This window comes from Hyaena hyaena, unplaced genomic scaffold (assembly GCF_003009895.1).
Source record: "Hyaena hyaena isolate Hyena2069 unplaced genomic scaffold, ASM300989v1 scaffold_737, whole genome shotgun sequence".
Classification (NCBI taxonomy): Eukaryota; Metazoa; Chordata; class Mammalia; order Carnivora; family Hyaenidae; genus Hyaena; species Hyaena hyaena.
In genome coordinates this window covers 567,401-589,589 of record NW_024081368.1, presented here as the reverse complement: position 1 = coordinate 589,589, position 22,189 = coordinate 567,401, and the positions used below count along the sequence as shown (strand labels likewise).

General features: G+C 34.1%; 1 protein-coding gene across 1 annotated transcript in view; it reads right to left on the bottom strand.

Moving 5' to 3' along the window:
* The window catches only part of VPS13B (vacuolar protein sorting 13 homolog B), a 770,486-nt gene that overhangs the window by 354,880 nt on the left and 393,417 nt on the right, over nucleotides 1-22,189 (bottom strand). The window contains exons 24-25 of the mRNA XM_039218135.1: nucleotides 14,476-14,696; nucleotides 2,204-2,407 (exon numbers count right to left, since the gene is read on the bottom strand). Coding sequence (XP_039074066.1) covers nucleotides 2,204-2,407; nucleotides 14,476-14,696 — 425 coding nt within the window. The remainder of the gene's footprint in view (nucleotides 1-2,203; nucleotides 2,408-14,475; nucleotides 14,697-22,189) is intronic.

Below are 22,189 nucleotides of genomic sequence, written 5' to 3'. Positions count from 1 at the left end.
TTATTTTAAGATCCTCCTCAAATGTTACTTCCTCTGCGAAATACCCAAAGATACCATAGAATGAATTTGTTAATCATACTTCTATAATTACAGGGCATGTTCATCTCTATTACATCTCATATTAAGGCTACCATATCCTTTTGGGTAGGTTGGACACTGCACAATAGAGAGTACCATTTATACTGTACTTAGTATGAATGGCAGTCCCTAGGTGTATGACCATCAGGTGCAACCACTCCATGAGAGCCTTGTCTCTTCTGGTCTTTCAAAGATTTTTTTTTTAAATGTCTCTTTCTAAAAGACCACTTCGCAAAATAGGTAGTCATGTTTAACTGTATATCCCAGTAAATAGAGTACTTAGCAGACAATTGTTTAATGGAACACTCTTCTTTCTGCCAGTGGAATGTCTCTATGATTTAACCTCATATATCAATTTCACTTATACTATCTTTAAGTTAGCAACTTATCAACCCAAGCTTCGATTACTCTTCCAAAGTATTTCACAAAGTGTATTCTGTGCAATGATAATATGTAGAAAGAGTCTTTGGTTAAGTAAGTTTGAGAACTATTACATTCAATAGATTGTTGTTGTTTTTTAAAACTGCAGGAGATTTTGTATTCTAACTATAGCAATCTCCGAAAAAGCAAGCTTTTACCCTAGAAGGGATATGCCCCATTGACCTCATAACTGCCTATTTCTAGATTAGACCTATGCCTCATTTGGAGGAGGGATGTGGAGTAAAACCCATCTCTTAGGTCACTGTGTTTCTCAGAATTTACAATGAGTGGGGAAAGAGAAGTTTGCTTGTACAGAGGTCAAACAGATCTACTCTATTGTGTTAAAGCCTCAAAGCAAGCAAACAAACAAAAAAAGCCCATTTAACTGAGTTTGATTGCCTTTACTGAATTTTTTTTAAACAACATCCCTTTTACTTGCTGCTTCTTCCCATTCTGTATTTCGCCAATAGCTCTATTTCCATAGGAAATGTCTTTATGCAAAAACAAAAACATAACTTCTACCTCTATCTATTATAGTAGTTCTAAGTGGTGTTTGGGAAACATATTAGGATATTTTTGGTTGACTCAATAATCAGGTGTCACTACTGGCATTTAAGAGTTAGGAGTAGGGGAATTAAGAGGTTCTATGATGAATAAGGCAGTCCCAAAAATCAAAATGATCTCAAAGAAATTTACACAGGTGAAAATCCTGTGGATATATATATGGAAATAAAACTGAATTCACTTTTAGATCTAAACACTATTTTTGGCTTTTCTGCACAATTTTATTATAATTATACATCAAGAGTTCCAATAATGTAAATACTGAAATGAAAGGAAGAATAAATTTTGATTTATTCAAAAGTTTACCAAGTTTGCTGCTATTTAAAAAAGTGATACCACCAAACAAATGATGCCACAACAGTACCACGTGTGGTACCACATACAGATGGGAACAAGTCTATTTGTATCAGTTGAATTCATAGTAATTATATGTACCTACTTCATCATGTCTTCTAACATAGTCATGCTGAGCATTTACATATATATATTGAAAAATATATTATACTTTGAATTACATTCCTTTAATCCTTTATATTTTGAGCTATTAGGTATTTTTGAAACTATATGTATATGTGCATTACATATACATATGTAATTACATGGTTTATTTAATTCAGGATAGTAAAGGGGCATTATAAAATATTTGTTGTAAAATAGGCACTGGCAGGTTGGGTGAGGTTAGAGTGTTAAAAATAAAAAGAAAGCCTTTTATGACTGGGAGAAGGAAAGGACTTCGGATCAGATAAGATTAAAAACCACTAATGTAAAGATAACAATAAGACCCTGGTTCACAAAAAGGGCAGGGGCAGAGAAGGTAGGAGAAAGGGAGGCATGAGCCTCTTTTTCACGCAGCTTCTAAGTTTCCATACTTCTGAGAAAACATACCTTTACTGGGTCTCAGTTTCTTCCATTTCATAGAACCCCACTGTCCTGAGCTACTCCACTACCTACTGAAAGCAATTAAAATACTTAGACCTAAAAGGAACATTAATAAATAGCCACTGCTACCACAGCTCCCCACGAGCCTTCCGAACCTGCCAGCTTCCACAGAAGTGAGGTCATCTTCATTCTCAGCCCGAATATAGAACTCTGTGGTATATATCACCCTTCACTGGGAACAGAACCTTTCAGAAACACTTACCTCAGTAGTAGTTCCAACATCAGCAGATGGGCTGCATGTGCTGGTGTCTGGAGGAGCAGTGCCTACACTGCTTCTCACTGGAGAACCTGGGACAGGCCCAGCCACGGTTTCTGGATAGGCTGATGAAGGACTGGGATTACCTCTCCTCTGAATCTTATTCCAGACCTTATTCATGATCTCAGTCAGTTCATAGAAGAGCTGCACCTGAGAAGAAGAAAAAGGGAAAATGAGTCTTTCAACTTCCAGTCACAAATGACTCAATTACTACATGTGAGAAAATTAAAACAAGTCCAGGGAAACAAGAATATATGAAACAAAAATCTATCAATGTATCACTGATATGGTATTATATCATGATCTATAATATATGATACATAATTATTATGTTATATATTATAATACAGATGATCATGAATATTTTATAACTAGTATTCTGATGAGATATACAAAGAAAAACAATTCATATAACAAGTTTACAATTTTAAGTATTTTATCATGATCTGAATTTGATATAGATATAATGAATTTACTCATACCTGAAGTTTGCCACATATTCATACTGTGATATTTTATGAGCAATTTAGCTTTCTTGGGGGGAAAACAGTGTTAAATAGTACAAATGTTAATTAAAGCTTATTACAGAACAGATTGTTTTTAATACCAAATAATAGAACAAACACAAAGAAATGCCTCTTAAACAGAGGTCAGTATCAGCATTAGTTGTCAGATGTCTACTAGTAAATATGATTATTTATTTACATATGAAATAATTACCATTCTTATTCCTAAATGTTTTCCACATTTAAATTCTCCCTACTTTTCCGAGGCACAAATGTGAAGCAGGATTTCTCACACAGCAAAATAAAGTGAAAAAGAATGACATAACAGAATAGTAGAAGGAAAATGTTACATGTGAGACTGCTATAGATAAAGAACATAAACTATTCAACCTACCATTCCCCTTGGATTTGTCATTCCAATATTTAGAGGAAAAAAACTGTTTAACTTGCACATTGTTTGAGTAAGTTCTAAGATATTTACACAAGATTTCATAAATAAGCATTAATCACAGAATTTGTATGACAACATATTGCCATACACTGTATAAAACAAGCCCAAGGAAAAAAAAATGCAAACAAAATATATAAGCAAATCCACAGCTGGATACCATATTCCGCTTGCCATTAAAAAAAAAAAAACAGGGTGAAATTCTCATATTTATAAGAAGTTTCAGCCCCAGGACACATCCAGATGATAAAGCTGGCTTCTTATGTGGGCAGAACAGATGCATAAAAACACTGCTGTCAACCCTTATTTGATATAAAACAGTACTTAGGTTACAGTTTTCTCCTGCTTTTTGTGTGATGAAGTCTCAAATCTCAGGTTATAGCTCTTTTTGTTTTAAAAAATCCTCTAATGGCTAGAGATCTTATAAAACACCTCTTAGAAAAACTTTAGTTCATATTCTTTTGTCCTTCATAATCAAAATTAAGTTCTCTCGAGAAAGAAACAATTTTATTGCAAAACATAATTTGAAAAAAGGTTATTTTACTTTTACTTGCACAATTAGAACTGACAAATAAGGAAAGCATAAACCAAAGAAAACAAGTTTTAGATACTTCTAAGGGCCTAAAGTTTATTTATTTAAGAGAACTGATGCTTTTTTTGTCACTATTTCTTATTTCCCTTAACTGTTACCCTTAAAGAATTATGTAGGAATGTCACTAATTATATGCATAATGTGCCAAACACAGACATAATCTTTAAACATATTTTTATTCTCAAAGAAGAAAGTCGCTATCACAGAATACAGAGTTGGCAAATTCAGAAGTTTAAAAAAAAATAAAAAAAATTGAAGATGAACGTTCAATTCTTATCCTTCAAGATGTACTGAAAACTATGCCAATGAAAGTTACCACTACCCACCTATTAAAATGTCTAAATTCAAAAAGTCTAACTATATCAGTATTGGCAAAGATGAAACTCTCATTTGCTGCTGATGGGAATGAAAAATTTAGAATAGTTTGGTGGTTTCTGAAAAAGGCATACACCTACCATTATGATCAAGCAGCCACTGCACTTCTGTTTCCCCAAGAAAAATCAAGTCTATATCCACACAAAGACTGAACACAAATGTTCATAGCAGTTTTTTTCTGTAATAATCCACAACTGGAAAAAGTCTCAAATGTTCACAAGTGGATGAACAATATGTAGAATATCCATACAACAGAATGGTATCAGTAAAAAGAAATCAACTATGGATTCATGAAAAACGTGACTTAATCTCAAAAAAATTATGCTGAAGAAGCTAGGTTACAAAAAAAAAAAAAAGGAGAGACAGAGACACAGAATACAACTGCATGATTCTATTTATACAAAATATTAACAAATGACTATTATCCATAATGATAGAATGAGTAGTCACCTGAGATGGGGTAAAAAGCGAAATGAAGGATTATGAAGTGGCATAAAGAAACTTTTGAGGTTGATGGATATTTATCCTGATTCTGAGAATGGTTTCATGGGTGTACATATGTCAAATCTCATAGCATTAGATAATTTATTTATTTTTTTAAATGTTTTTATTTATTTCTAGGAGAGAGAGAGCGTGAGCAGGGGAGGGTCAGAGAGAGAGGGAGACACAGACTCTGAAACAGGCTCCAGGCTCTGAGCTGGCAGTCAGCACAGAGCCCGACGCGGGGCTCGAACCCATGAACCGTGAGATCATGACCTAAGCGAAAATCGGACGCTTAACCGACTAAGCCACCCAGGCGCCCCATCATTAGATAATTTAAACATGTGCAGTTTATTGTATGTAAGTAGATCTCAATAAAACGTTAAAAATTCCTTAAAGGTGAGGTCCGTGTGAGGCAGCTTTATACATGCTATATATGACGGTGACTGGATATCAATAATATCTTGTATATCGAATACCTAATGAATATCAAAAATGTAATGTTTTACTGTTTAAAATTTAAATTCACATATACTTTCTCATTTAATCTATAACCAATCATATAGGAGACTTACTTGGATTGAAGAGGCTGAAATAAGCCTCAAGGCGATACATTCCTTTTTTTTTTTTTTTTAATGTTTTATTTATTTCTAAGAGAGAGAGAGAGAGACAGCGTGAACAGGGGAGGGTCAGAGAGAGAGGGAGTCACAGACTGAAACAGGCCCCAGGCTCTGAGCTGGCAGTCAGCACAGAGCCCGACGTGGGGCTCGAACCCACGAACCGTGAGATCATGACCTAAGCGAAAGTCGGACGCTTAACTGACTAAGCCACCCAGGCGCCCCAAGGCGATACATTCCTAAAGGAGAGACATGATTTAAGTGGATGCAAAAAGCCATTTCAGTCTTAAGAATAGTAAGAGCAATAGCCAAGTGCAGGAGATGACATAGGGACAATGAAAAGCTCTATTCAGTTAGGGAAGAAGGACTTCTTTTGCAAGGTATTAGGAGAGAGAGTCAGACAGAAGAGTAATCATAAAGGTAGAGAGAAGAAAACCATGGATATACAATTTCAATGGAAATCGAGCAGGAGAATGGAATTTCAAGTGATAACTACTCCATGTTGAACACCAAAGAGCTCTAAGTGAATACATATTTTAAAAGGCTACCTTACTTGGTATGCAGGTTATTACTAACCATTAAAACTGAATTTTCAAAAAGAGAAAAGAATTTTTGTCAAAAACTTAAAAAAACTAAAAAAAAAGCTTTTGCATATTAAGCATAATCCTTACCCAGTCTAATTCTACATAAGATAAAAATATAAATTAGGGCTCAGAAATATTAAAAATGAGTGGTACAGAAAATACAAATCTAGTTTTGTCTAAACTCAATGCTGTTTTCTTAGACAGTAATGCCAAATTCTACTTCCTTACTGAAAACTGAACATAACTTGGCAATAAAAACTATGAACAGGATAGAAAAGGAGCACAGAAACCTATTCTCCCTATAGTTCCCTATACTTAAAACCCAAAATGGCAAAGATGGTTTTATATTCCTGGAAATGCCTTATAGCAAGACAAAATATCAATTTATTGGTTGAGGGAAAACTGAAATCCTATTATATTAATAAGAGGATTCTACAGGCTCCTTTAATTTTAGAATAAATAAAATTTTTAAGGTTAAAGAGACTAGTGACTATGGGGTACCTGGGTGGCTTGATCAGTTAAGCCACCAACTTCGGCTCAGGTCATGATCTCAGGTTCTTATGTTAGAGCCCCGTGTCGGGCTCTGTGCTGACAGCTCAGAGCCTGGAGCCTGCTTGGGATTCTGCGTCTCCTTCTCTCTCTGCCCTTTCCCCATTCACGCTCTCTCTGTCTCTCTCAAAAATAAACTTTAAAAAAATTGTTGAAGAGACAAGTGACTAAAGACATTAAAGGGAACTGAGTAACTTTAATAAAAGTTAAGATAAAGGGAAGAGTTAATGAAAATCAGCCCTAGGAACAACACCTCTGATTATTCAACTGGTTTAATATTTATAGTGTCGAAGGCCCCTGAATGGCAATAAGTTCTAGGAAGTGACATAGTAGTTTAGTACAACACAGTTGATACAGATACCTACAATAATGTCTAACATGACGCTGAATTTGTCCTGGGCTTGCCCTACATACAGAGTTGCACACTGTATTTTATAATACGTAAACTACTTGAAGGTTTTTTTATCTAAGCAATAATGAATCAAATTAATATACCAGTGTCAAAACTTCTGATATCACTCTAATGGATAAACAAAAAAATAATATTTAAGAAGAAATTATTTCCTTAAAATGGAGTCAAGAATATTATATGCTGGCTACAATGTATAAAAGCTTCTGACAGTAGAGGCAAAATTTAGTGGACATGCACATTGTTCTAGGAACAGGCTCATAGCTTTCATTAGATTCTCAAAGAGGTCCATGACACAAAAAAGGACTCAAGAAGCACTATGCTTCACAAACATAAAAACAACTACTCACAAAAAAAAAAGTTATTTGGGGTCATTAATTTTAAAAATAAAAATAGTAACTGAAACTTTAGAATGCACATGGATGTATTTTAGGGGTCCATCATACGCTTTTTACAAGGTAGGACACTTGGAAAATAAAAAAGACATATATATAACATTTCATCAAGAAAGATTAAACATTTTTGGTAACAGATGCCATACAGGCAAATAACTGCATTACAAATACAGGGTTTGTATTTATAGAGCCTAAGGGAACCTTTTAGAATTGCTAAGAAATTTAATAGAAAAACTTCATAAATGATATGAATTATCAATTAGTAAAACAACTTCACTGACCAATAAACATTTAAAAACTGTTCAACCTTATTAATAATCAAGAAAACACAAACTGATATAAACAATCTGAATTGCCAATTCACAAAAGAGCGAACTCAATGGTCAAGAAACATTTAAAAAGATGCCCAAACATCTGGTTTCATTTCTCTTGAGTATGAGGGTCTTCCTTTAGGATTTCTTGCAGTGCAGTTCTACTGGTGATAGATTCTTTTATGTGAAAACATCTTTATTTAGTCTTTATTCATAAACATGAATTTTTTTAAATTTGGAATTCTGCGTTGAGAAGCTGTATTTTGCTTTTCACCATTTAAAGATGTTATATTCTTCTGCCCTCTTCCTCAGAAGAAGTGAGTTAATAACCAAATTTTGGTTCTCTTGTATGTCATGGGTCATTTTTCTCAAGACACTTTCAAGATTTGCTCTTTATCTGTGGCATTCAACAGATGCATTAAGATGTGCATAGGCATGGCCTTTCTCATGGTGTATGAGCCAAGGGCAGGCTACCTCATGATGAGCCACTTTGGCATGAAGATGATTTTTAATTAAAAAACAATCGGGGTGCCTGGGTGGCTTAGTCGGTTAAGCGTCCGACTTTCGCTTAGGTCATGATCTCACAGTTCGTGGGTTTGAGCCCCGCATCGGGCTCTGTGCTGACTGCCAGCTCAGAGCCTGGAGCCTATTTCAGATTCTGTGTCTCCCTCTCTCTGACCCTCCCCTGCTCACGCTCTCTCTCTCTCTCTCTCTCTCTCTCTCCTAGAAATAAAAATATAAAAAACAAAAAAAAATCAAAAAAGCAGTTCCAGCAGGTTCAGGAAAACCTTTTTGCCTCCCCCACACCTGCTGCAAAGAATTCAGGTACAGGACCTGCACCAGGAAGAGAACTATCACCACAAAGAGCATTATGATATGAACTAGGTGTGGTAGACAGGGAGGAACCTAGCAAGGCCAGTTTGATCAAAGTTCTCTATGTCCCATTGTTTCTAAGTGGCCCAGCAAACATTAGCTTACTAAACAATTACTCTTTATCATCTTCCTGTAAATTGCGTTCCTTTTCTCTGCAGTCCCAGAGTGCTACCCAGATTTCTTCTTAGTCCAAGATGACATATATAATTCATTTTGCCTATCATTGGAATTTCCATGTCTGTGTGGATTCCCCATATTTATACTACTGAATTTTATGTCATTGCAACTTGATTCTTATTCCACCTAGAAGGATCTTGAGGAGACAGGGTATTTTCACTCCCCTACAGTGTGTTTACCTTATTCATCTTTGTTTTCCTCATTTCTGGTTGAGGGATATTGTATTGTGCTTGTAGTACTCATTATTTTTCTGTACTTGGGGGGAAAAAATCAAGTCATCCTTTGTAATTCTGATAGAATCCAGAGGGAGTGTGGAAGCCTATGCTAAAGCAACCACTCACAAGAAAGAGGTTTACCTGGAGTCTCATTTTTTATCATTAAAATTTAGGTTAATCTGGCACAAGGATATAAAAGAGTATTAACTCTTTACAAATCTTTGAGTACGCAATGATTCTTCAAAGTGCTTTGTGGCTTCCTAGCCCTTCCAAAATACTGCTACATTCTACCAGAGGTAGTCATAACAATTTACAATGAGGGTCTCACATTTTATATCAGAGTCAATCTAAAAACTAACAAAATGGCATTGCTATAGCACTTCAGAGTTTACAAGGTATTTTGACATATTTCATAAATATCTTAAACTTCCCAACAACCTTGTGATCAAGTTTGGTTATAGAAGTTGATAACAACTAAACAGATCTGGTTTATAAGGACTTAGCAAGAAGATAAAGTTGGAATTAAAAGAACAGATAATAATTATTACAGTTGGGGTAAAGCATTCTTGAGCCATGAGGTTCACTCAGCCTTGGTTTAATTCTCAAAAATAAAAGGTCTTGGCATTTGGGGAGGAGCAAGGAGGCCTTGGGAGCCAAGTGATGGAGGTAAGCATAAAAGGAGGGGGCAGGCATGAGAAAGAAATACCAAACCAAAATCTATGTGATGACTTTGCTTAGAACTAGTTGATATAAAAAACAACAACAAGGGACTCCTGGGTGGCTCAGTCAGTTAAGTGCCTGACTTCGGCTCAGGTCATGATCTCGCGGATTGTGAGTTCAAGCCCTGAGATGGGGCTGACAGCTCAGAGCCTGGAGCCTGCTTCTAATTCTGTGTCTCCCTCTCTTTCTGCCCTTTCCCCATCTGCACTCTGTCTCTCTCTCACACACACTCTCTCTCTCAAAAAAAAAAAAAAAAATTAACAACAACAAAATCTGACCTCTGTTCCAAGCAAAGTGGATAGATATCTAATAAAGATACTCAAGAGTTCTAGATTTGAGCCACAACATTTTATTTAATAAGATTCCACAAAATCACAATACTACTGAGTATCTCAAAGTAAAAGAAGTTTTTTTTTTTTAAAGATTGAAAAATAATGGATTTCCAGGCTAAAACGCTAATGGCAACAGAATTTATTCTCAGCTAGGATGGCTATGGATGTCCAAAACATGTAGAGTAGGACAATTCTCTGAAGATTATAACGACTTCCCTAAGTTTCTGAAATAGAAGATCTCTGGCAGACAACTCCAAGTAGCAGCTGGCTGTCTATCATATAGAGATTAAACTACTATTAAACTATGAATAAAAAAAATTCTATTTTTTCCAAAAGTTTCTTCATATCCTATTGTAATTTGTTGTTACAATCATTCTCTCTTCCTTCCCACTCCCTTCTAAAGGCAACGAGGAACCTATCTGTCACAATATAGTAGTTTGCATATTCTAATATTATTAATTATATGTGTAATATATATGTAATTATACAGTAGTACTCTTCATCTGACTTTATTCACTTGGTATAGTGATTACAATATTCACCCATTATGTTGCATTTTATCAATAATTCAGACCTTTTTATGACTGAGTAGTATACTGTGTTGATATGCCATAATTTGTTTAATCATCCATCTAGTGATAAAACATTTGAGTTGTGATCAGTTTTGGGCTATACAAAGAAAGCTGCATATACATCCACATAAAAGTCTGCACAGCTATATTATTTGCATTTCTCTGAGGGAAAACTTAGGGAGGAATGGCTGGGTCACATGCTAAGTGCATGTCATACTTTTTCAGCAATTTCCAAGTTGTTTCCAAAGCTGTGCAATTTTTACATTCACACAAGCAGTATACAAAGAGTTCTAGATGGTTCACAATGCTCATCATTTTTATTTTAGCCAATCTAATTGGTGTATAGTGAATTGCCTTCCTGTTTCATTTTATGTTTCCTGAGGAATAATGTAGATGTGCATCTTTCCATGTGCTTACTGACCAGTAACATCTTGAGTGGTGAATGTCTGTTCAAATCTTACCATCATTATAAATTGTTCTTTGTCATCATGTTAACAACTAGAAAGGGCTCTTTAAATATTTTCCATAACAGAGAGCAGTTGGTTAAGCATCTGACTTTTGGTTTCGGCTCAGGTCATGATCTCACAGGTCATAGGTCCTAGCCCTGTGTAGGGCTCTGCATTGTTAGTGCAGAGTCTGCTTGGGATTTTCTCTCTTCCTCTCTCTGGCCCTTCCCTGCCCAGGTGTGTGCATGCTCTCTCAAAATAAATAAGTAAACTTTCAAGAAATATTGTGAATAGTTTGACGAATATTTTACAAATACTTTCTCCTAGTGTTTGGCTTTCTGCTCTGTTACCAAGTCTTTCAAAGAAAAAATATTTTTAAATTTGATTATGCCCAATATTAGGATTAATTTGGGGAGAGCTGCCCTTTGAACAATATTTACTCATCCAATCTGTGAACAGGTCTATCTCCAGTTAGGTGTTAAGTTCTCTCAGCAATGCTTTCTGATTTTTATGATAGAGGTCTTGGACATCTTTAGATTCATTTGTTTATGTTTTTGGGAATCAATATAAATGGAAGGGATTCATTCAATCTTCCAACTGTTTGCTGCTAATATATATTAATAAATAGATTTTTATTCATTACTCTTGTCTCCTGCAACCTTGATAATTTTATTAGTTGCAGTAATAGTTGCTTAATTTCTCTAGGATTTTCTAAAAAATATTTTGTCACATATAAATGGGTTTTACTTCTTATTTTTATGCCTTTTGATTTCCTTTGGTTTACTGGAATGGCTACAACATCCAGGATGATATAGAGCAAGTGGTGAAACAGGCATTCCGGGCTTTTTTTCTGATTTTAGTGGAAAACAAGTCAGTATGGTATTAAGTATGATATTTGATTTACTATATATGTCCTCTATAGATTTGAAAAATTCTTTAATATTTGTAATTTGCTGAGAGTTTTTATCATGCATGGGTGGTTAAATTTTGTGAAATGTTTTACCTGCTTCTACGGAAATTATCATATGATTTATCTCAACTATTATTGATATGGTGAATTATACCAAACAATTTTTGATTATTAAACCAAGCTTGAATTTCTAAGATGAATCCTACTCTGTCATAATGTATTGACTTTTTTTTAATATACTGTTAAATTGATTTGCTAATATGTGGTTAAGAATTTTACATCTATTTTTATGAGTGATTTCTAATTCCTTTTCTTGTAAAGACTTTTTCAGGATTTGATAATAGAATTATACTGGCTTTGGGGCACGTGGATGCCTCAGTAGGTTGAACATTCTGACTCTTGATTTTAGTTCAGATCATGATCTCACGATTCATGGGACTGAGCCCCACATTGGGTTCTGTGCTGACAGTATGAAGCCTGCTTGGAAGTTTCTCTCTCTCTCTCTCTCTCTCTCTGCCCTCCCTCCCCTGCTTGTGCTCGCTCTCTCTCAAAATAAATAAACATTAAAATAAAATGTATAAAAAATATATACTGGCTTCATAAACACGTTGGGAAGGAATTCTTCATTCTCTATCTCTGGAAAAACAATTTGTGAAAATTTTCTATTTTTTCCCTTGACTTATTTGACACAATTCATCCATTGGTGCCTGAAATTTTCTTTATAAAACTTGTTCCAATATCACAATTTCTATTAGAGATATGTAAGGACATTCAGGTTTTCTATTTCTTCCTGTATCACTTTTTGATCACTTATTTTTCAATCGAAATTTCTATTTCACCTAAATTGTTGTACTTGCTGGCATAATGTTGTTCATACTCCATTATGCTTTTAAAGTCTATAGGATCTGTGTGGTAAGCGTCCTCCTTCATTCCCAATATTGGCAATTTGTACTTTAGCTTTTGTTACTGCACCAGTTGTTTCTGCTCTTATCTTTATTATTTTCTTTCTTTACCTTATTTTGGGTTTATATTGCTCTTTTCTTAGCTTTCTAAAGTGGAACCTTAAGTGAATGACTTAAGGTCCGTCTTCATTTCTAATGTAAATATTTAAAATTATGTTTTCCTTTGAAAAGTATTTACTATATCCACTTTTTTAACTGTCACTCAACCAAAATATTTTATTTCCAAGTGATTTTGTCTTTGATTCATAGATTATTTATAAGCATGTTTATTGTACAGTTTTCTAATTACTGGTTTCTAACATATTTTGACTGTGATAATAAACAGTACTTTATTTTGATATCTTAAACAAAATGAATCTTGCTGTTTTTCTCACTCTATCAATCTTTGCCTTTTAATAGGAGTAATTGGACCAGGGGTCAGTACACATTTTTTGTTGTTGTTGTTGTTAAATGATCACATAGTAAATATTCTAGGCTTTGTGAGCCATACTGTTTTCTGGCGCTCCTACTTAATTCCGTAGAACAGTAACCTCAGACAAAACGTAAAAAAATGGGTTTTTGGCCTGCAGGCTTTAGTTTGTTAACTCAAGGTCTAAACATTCCTAGTTAACATCATTAACATTTAACATAATCATTGGCAAGAATATCTTGGCCCTGCCATTTTATTGTCTGTTTCTATCCTCTGCTTTTAAACTCTTGTTACCACTTCTTGACTTGTTTAGATTATTTGAACATTTTTTTCGTATTTCATTTTAATATGTCTATTGGCTTTTTGGCCCCGTCTCTTTGTATTTTTGCATTTTATTTTTAGTACTTATTTTAGGAGATTATAATATATGTTAAAAACTTCCACAGTCTAGTTAGAGTTTACACTGTACCACTTCAGATAATATTAGAAATCTGGCAACCATTAGGTCCCTTTAATCCATCTTCCACTAGCCAGGCAGGGAGAAGAGGAGAAAGAGGGAGGATGGTATCATTTAGGAGGCTCTATAAAATATGAAATAATGTCTGGACTCACTTTAAAAAACACACTCTAAAAACTGGTTTACTAAGTGGTTTGTAAGAGATAAACATAGATTTATCAACATTGACCTGTCAGATCTAACAGATCCATTTCTAAAAAGAATTGTTTCAAAACATCATTTCAAATAGTATTCAAAACTGACAATCTATGTAGAAAGCATATCAGAGTCTGCTTGAGGTCAAAGAAACAAATTAACTGTATGCAATTAGTGATTTGTATAAATTGGGGATTGGAATTCATATGAAATTTTAACACTACAGATTTCAATATGTTTGGCCTATACCAAATAAACTATTACAGGATTAGCAAAATGTATTTCTTAAGTAGTAAACAATGCTTTTTAAAAAATATTACATGTTGAGCACAAGAAGTCCTGAGTGAGAATTTGCCTGAAAAGTGTATTTGATCTCTTTAACAGTCTCTTCCAGTCTGATAATAAAGTAGTTCTTCAGCATTTAAACACTTCACATCTGCAACTGATTTCATTCTTTCAGCCAAAACATGCATTTATGCTGCTACCATTACATTTTCAGAGGAGTTTAAATTACAAAACTTGAGAAAGCTTCAAAGCAATTTTAATCTAACCATTCTGATCTTGATGATTCTGTTAAAAATAATTTAGGACACGAAACAGAAGAGAAACCCTTCACAAAATTGATAACAATTGTTCTTAAATCACACTATTTTAAATTTCCTTTCATACATCAAATATACTAACCTGAGGGTTCGAGCATTTTATCTGAAGTGACTCTAGGTCAACATGGAGACAGACAACAAATGAATGCCTTGTATCAGGTCCTGTAGCGAGGAGTTTCTGAGATGTAACAGCTAGAGTAGAGGTACAACCCATAGGTTCCACTAGGCAAAGTGTCACCTGTTTTCCGAAAAGGGTATACATGCTGAAATGATGCAAGCTGATAGTCCAAGGAAAAGCATTACCTATAAAAAGAACAAAAGGGAGTAGAGAACCACACGTATAAAAATATAGTGTCGCTTGATAGTAAACAGTCTATTTTTATTTTTGACATGTGAAACTTTTTTCTTAAATAGTTTATTGTCAAGTTGGTTTCCATATAACACCCAGTGCTCATCCCAACAAGTGCCCTCCTCCATTCCCATCACCCTTCAGCGCCCCCTACAGCCATCAGTTTGTTCTCAGCATTCAAGAGTTTCTCATGGTTTGCCTCCCTCCCTCTCCCAAAGTATTTTTCCCCTTCTTCTACCGCACGGTCCTCCGTTAGCTTCCTCCTAATCCTCCTATATGTGCAAACATATGGTAGCTGTCCTTCTCTGCCTGACTTATTTCGCTCAGCATTGACACCCTCAAGTTCCAACCATGTTGCTACACATGGCCAGATTTCATTCTTTCTCACTGCCATGTAGTATTCCATTGTATACATATACCACATTTTCTCAATCCATTCGTCAGTTGATGGACACTTAGGTTCTTTCCATGTTTTTGCTATTGTTGAGAGTGCTGCTATGAACATTGGGGTATGTATGCCCCTATGCAGCAGCACTTCTGTATCCCTTGAGTAAATTCCTAGTAGTGCTATTGCTGGGTCATAGGGGAGTTCTATTGTTAATGTTTTGAGGAACCTCCACACTGTTTTCCGGTGGGGTTGCACCAGCTTACATTCCCACCAACAGTGTAGGAGGGTGCTTGTTTCTCCAGATCCTCGCCAGCATCTATAGTCTCCTGACTTGTTCATTTGAGCCACTATGACCGGCGTGAGGTAGTATCTCAGTGTAGCTTTGATTTGTATTTCCCTGATGAAGAGGGACGCTGAGCATTGTTTCATGTGTCTGTTGGCCATCTAGATGTCCACTTTGGAGAAGTGTCTGTTCATGTCTTCTGCCCATTTCTTCACTGGATTTTTTTGTTTATCGGGTGTGGAGTTTCATGAGTTCCTTATAGATTTTGGATACTAGCCCTTTATCTGATATGTGATTTGCAACTAGGTGTCCCCGGTCCCAGAGGGCACCAGGAATGAAATGTGAAACACTTAATATAGCATCAAAAAAGAGAATATACTACCCAGAGACCAATGTGATATAGAATTTAAATGCTGTTTAAAAGTAACCTTTGATAAATGTTAATATTTGTATTTAACACACTACTATAGCAATAATTACATTATAAATACATTATACAACATAAACAGCAACATACTACTATATCATTATATACATTATAAAACATGCAGAAATAGAACTTAAGGAAATGACATACAGATATAAAGAGAAGTTCTACCTTCCTTTTCCTTCACTCTAGTGGGTTGCATTGTGCAACTGCTGAGGATGTATTCATTTACCTTGGAGACCACAGAAAATGTGTTCTATCAGGAAAATTCAATGATATTTGCATGGACTAAAGGTGACCACAGATCTAGCTGAAGAATAAGGGAGGGAAAGAATAATCTATTTTGGTCTCTTGGCCCACCTGTGTATACCAGATCAAATGTGTCCCTATATAAACCACAGATTACTGATTTTTAATTCAGACCTACTTAATCAGAATATTTGAGGGTAAGACCTAGAATGCCTTCCGATATCTTAATTCTTATGTATAACATGTTATTTTTTAACTAAAATATACTCAATAAAAAAATAAGCACTCATAAATTTCAGGAGTAAAAGCAAAATTCCTTTTCTTCTTTTACACTTTTTATTAATGTACCAGAGACTGATATAAATTATGAGATAAAACCATTTTAATGCAGCTATAAAGTACTTTGTGAAATGATTTTTAAGAGTATACTTAGTATTGGAATATTTATTAACATTTATTCTTTAGATGTCAACTGATGCAAATTAGATTATTATGACATAGTGTTGACTTTACAATTCTACTAGCCCTTGTATGTATAGATATTGTAGACATCTTTCTAAGTAGTCAAATTATGTTCAATACATTGAAAATACTTATTTTCTTATTAGTTACTAGTCATCACTTAAGATAAATTAGAAAATAGAATATATAAAGAAATCAAAATCATTCATAAACTAGGAAATATAAAGAAGAAAAATCCAAACTAGTCAAAGCCCTGCTGCTTCAAATAACTATTAACATAGTTTTATTTCCTGCAAGGCTCTTTTTTTTCCTCCATTGCGTTGGATATGCCCACACAGATAGAACCATGGTCACACTATATTTTTAGATTCAGGTTATTTTCCAATGAAAATAAAAATACCAAGTTAATTACTAATCGAATCATTTAGTGTTTAAACTATAAATGGTGATATTAGATAGATTAATTACGTAGATATTAAGTGGATTCTACAAGGTAGATTCTTATGAGTTTGAACACTCAAAATATCTTGACAAAATATATTTCATAAGATTTAAACTAGAATCTTTGAAATTGAGCCTTGGATAATAGACAAAATCTAGTTACATACTAGGCCAAATAACTTGACTGGAAACAATGAAAACTGCATAATAATGTGTGGTCAGCACTGTGGTACTGTGCCTGTCCTAAGATTTAAAATATTTGCCCCCAAGAAAGAATGACAAACTTTAAATCATCTGTAACTAATTCTAAAATTATTTTAAAACCTATACAAAGTTCCATGCTATTTACAAAATAAATGCTTTGCCAAATTTGTCTTAAAATATTCTGGAATGATTTCAGGTTACATATTTTAAAACTGGTAGTCAGCTATATATAGTTTTTCAAATTTTATGTTATCCAAGAAATGCTTGATGGTGGTTATGCTGGATGAACAGCACCACATTTAAATTTGTTAAATTAAAAAAAAAAATCCCAAATGACATTAGTACTATCTCATATGTGTCTCTCTTTCCTCTTTGGAACGAGACCAATAAATTCAGATTTAGGATATCATATTCTAAGTCTAAAATAGAATCTTTTAAAGGAATACTTTTATTTAGTATGCAGACTGTCTTTTTAAAAAGCACACTCTCTATCTAGAAGATGAGATTTTAACATGTAATGACAAAAATCCCCACAATTAATCATTCTGAAAAAAATTATCAAAATACAACAAATCATTAGCTCCACAAATATTCCTTTTATATGCACATACACACAAAATAAAAACACGTTATCAATTATAACACTGGGAATATAATCTTCTAGGGTTTCCCTAAAAGATGCTCAGACATCCAAGAATAACATTCCAGAACCACATATCCATATCTGAGACCTTCAAAACTAGTATTTTACTTCAATTGTGAAGTTCGAACACTGTAATATATTTTATTTTAGATAAACTATTGATGGAAGAATTTAGAAGTTTTCCAAGTATCTAAAAAGCAAGAAAAATAACAAAAATTGGTAAAGCCATTTCTGTGTGAATCTGTGAACACTCTATTTTTGACAGAGAAAAAGATAGCAATAAAGTAATTTTCAAGAAAAATGACAAATACAAAGTGATGTAATTCAGATTAAAAAATTGGAAACAACATGGATATAACTGGGCTATGGGGAAAAAGAAATACATTAATAAAATTCGGTAGGACTGTGCTACATGTGTCAATAATGGGGAAGGGGGCGCTGGATTTCATTAGATAACATTGTTACAACTGAGAATTTTTAAAAATTATCAGTGTTGATTCCCTTATATTGTATTAATGTTGCTGATTTCACACAATACTAGAAGGGGAAGAAACAGGCTTAGGTAATAAAATTATATATATACTGTACACACACAAAAGTTTCTATTATCAATGTTGGGGTCAGTGAACAGTCACTATCAGACCAATTATAAATTTAATTTGTGATCTTGAATCTTGGTGAGTAATGATCAATAATACGAAAGGTCTTTCCCTTTCTAAAGATGCTCTACTAGACTACAGGAAAAACTGCACATACTTAGGATCAAGGTGAATTACTTTACAAACATTAATACGGCACATAAGAAAGTAGGTTGATACTGGAGAGACTCTCATTTTTTCTTTGCTTTTTTAACCTTAGTCATTAATGTATTTAGAAGTAACCAAAAAAAAGTGTCTTCTCCTAATTTTTTCCCTTATGTCCCATAATCCAACAGGACTCAGGCAGATTTTTATTTCAAATGTGAACTGATATAACAGAAATATTTTCCTATCTAATGTGAGATGAACACTTTGGAGACAGATATACTTTATTCCACATATTTAAATGAGCCAAATCTGCTGCCATTGTTTTTCCAAATCACTTAGCAGTTAATTGACTTAAGACAGTTAACAGAAAAAATTCTTTATTCTGTGATGTTAATTTAAATAATGAGGAATTAATAACATAAATATAACAAATTTTCCTGGCAAAGAGCAGCTAAAATTCTTAGAAAACAGGTAAATGTAAAAGAGTAACCTATAGATTTATTTGCCCTGCAACCAAAAATTCTACATTTGGAACTTACAGAACTCAACCCAAAAAAACCCAAATAATTGACAATTAAAAAATGGGCAGAGGACCTGAACAGACATTACTCCAAAGAAGACATACAAATAATCAAGAGGTATATGAAAAAAAATGCTCACTATCACTAATCACAGGAAAACACAAATCAGACCCACAAAGAGATACCATCTCATAAGAGTAAGAATGGCTAATATCCAAAAGACAAGAAATAACAAGTACTAGTGAAGATGTAGAGAAAAGGGAATACATGGGCACTGTTGGTGGGAATGCAAACTGCTGTAGCCACTATAAAGAAAACTATGGAAATTCCTCAAAAAATTAAAAAGAGTTAACATATCTGATCCAGGAATTGCACTACTGGTTATTTATCCAAAGAAACGAAAGCACTAATTTGAAAAGACGTATGAACACCTATGCTTATTATAGCATTATTTAAAACAATTAAGATATTCAAACACATTCTAAAACACACATATACACACACACACATTCTTTTACTCCCTTATCCACATTTTATCTATATGTTGTAATATTTACATCTTTTTATTCATGATTTTCTGGTGTTTAATTATGGCCATTTCTTTTACACATAAAGGTCTTTCCCTTTCTAAAGATGCTCTACTAGACAAGAAATCTTAAAGATTCTTGTAAGACTGTTTTAGTGGTGATAAACTCCTTTATCTTTGTTTGTCTTGGAAACTCTTTCTCTCCTCCAAATATGAATGATAATCTTGACAGGTAATTTTACATGTTTGAACTTCAGTGATAATCTTATTAACATAGACTATTTACTTAGGATGTTATATAAGAACCTCATGGTAACAACAAACCCAATAAATAGAAAGAAAGCTAAACATAACAAAATAGATATTCGCCGGGGGCGGGGGGAGAGGAGGGGGAGGAGTAGGAGGGGGAGGAGGAGGGGGAGGGGGAGGGGGAAGAAAGGAGCAAATAAATTTAAAAAAAAACAGAAAACAAATTTTTTTAAAAATGTTTTATTTATTTCCAGGAGAGAGAGAGAGAGAGAGAGAGAGCGAGCGAGCGAGCAAGCAAGGGAGGGTCAGAGAGAGAGGGAGTCACTGAAACAGGCTCCAGGCTCTGAGCTGGCAGTCAGCCCAGAGCCCTACGCGGGGCTCGAACCCACGAACCGCGAGATCCTGACCTAAGCGAAAGTCGGACGCTTAACCGACTAAGCCACCCAGGCGCCCCAGAAAACAATTTTTTTAAATGGCAGTAAGTACATCCCTATCAATAATTACCTTAAACACAAATAGCCTAAATGCTCCAAGCAAAAGACCTACTGCAACAGAATTAAAAATAATACTCATCTATATGCTGCCAGCAAGAGATTCACCTGAGACCTAAGACACATATAGAAAGTAAAGGGATGGAAAAACATTTTCTATGTAAATGGGAGAAAAAAAGCCGAGGTAGCAATATGTGTGTCAAAATAGACTGTAAAACAAAGACTGTAACAAGAGACAATAAGAGCATTGCATAAAGATAATAAAGATATCAATAAAAAAAAATATAACAATTGTAGGTACTCAAGCAACAATGGAGCACCTAAATATATAAAGCAAATATTAACAGACATAAAGAGAGAAATTGATGGTAATAATAGTAGGGGACACTCCACTTACACCAATGTATAGATAATCCAGATAGAAAATCACTAAGGAATCAATGGCAACACAATGGACCAGATGGAGATAACAGAAATAAACAGAATATTCCCTCCAAAAACTACAGAATACACATTCTTTTCAACTGCACATGAAACATTCTCCAAAAACAGTTCACATAATAGGCCATAAAACAAGCATCAATAAATTAAAGAAAAATGAAATGAGAATGGGAAGCAGGAGACAGATGCACAGTTTTCAGTAACTGAAAACAGGAACCTCCTGCAAGTCCCCATGGTTGTATTCCTTGTAGCAGCTTGGAGAGAGGAAGGCATTCATGCCAAGCACAACTGTAAGTAGGTATTGTCCCAAACTGTATCCTTACCAAAAAGCAGATGAACATTTCTAAGTGCATTTCATGAAAACATTTGGTATATATGACCTGTATTTTGCTAAAACATATAAACGTCATCATTAGCAAATAAACATTCTTTTATAAATGCTTTCAAAAGAAAAGACTGAAATTATATATTTTTCCTATAAATGTATGAAACAAGAAATAAATCACATAAAAAAGTGTAAAAAGCACAAACACATGGAGATGAAACAAGATGATACTAAACAACCAACTGGTCAATGAAGCAATCAAATGAGAAATAAAATATACATGGAGATAAGTGAAAATAAAAACACAAAGGTCCAAAATCTTTGGTAAACAGTGAAAGCAATTCTAAGAGGTAATAATACAGCAACACAAGTATTCCTCAAGAACCAAGAAAAAGCTTAAATAAAAAATTTAACCTTACACCAAAAGGAACTAGAAAAGGAAGGAAAAAAAAAAACCCAAACTGACTAAAAGTAAGGAAATAATTAAGCTCCAAACAGAAACAAATCACAAAGACAATAAAATAAAGTAAAATAAAATAAATGAAACCTAGGGCTGGTTCTTTGAAAAGATAAACAAAACTGACAAACACTTAGCTAGACTCATAAAGAAAAAAAGAGAAAGGACCCAAATAAATAGATTAAAAAATAAGAAAAGTAACACCTGACATAAGAGAAATACAAAGGACTGTATCAAACTACTATGAAAAGCTATATGCCAACAAACTGGACAACCTAGAAGATATGGATAAATTACTAGAAACATACAATGTTCCAAAACTGAACAATGAAGAAATAGAAAATCTGAACAGACTGTTTACAAGTAACAAAACTGCACGGTAATCAAAAAACTACCCAAAACTAAAAGTCTAGGACCAAACGGCCTCATAGGTGAATACCACCAGATATTTAAAGAGAAGATAATACCTATTCTTCACAAACCATTCCAAAGAATAGAAGACAAATGAAAGATTCTAAATACATTCTATGAGGTCAGCATTATGCTGATGACAAAACCAGAGACACCAAAAAAAAAAAAAAAAAAAAAAAAAAA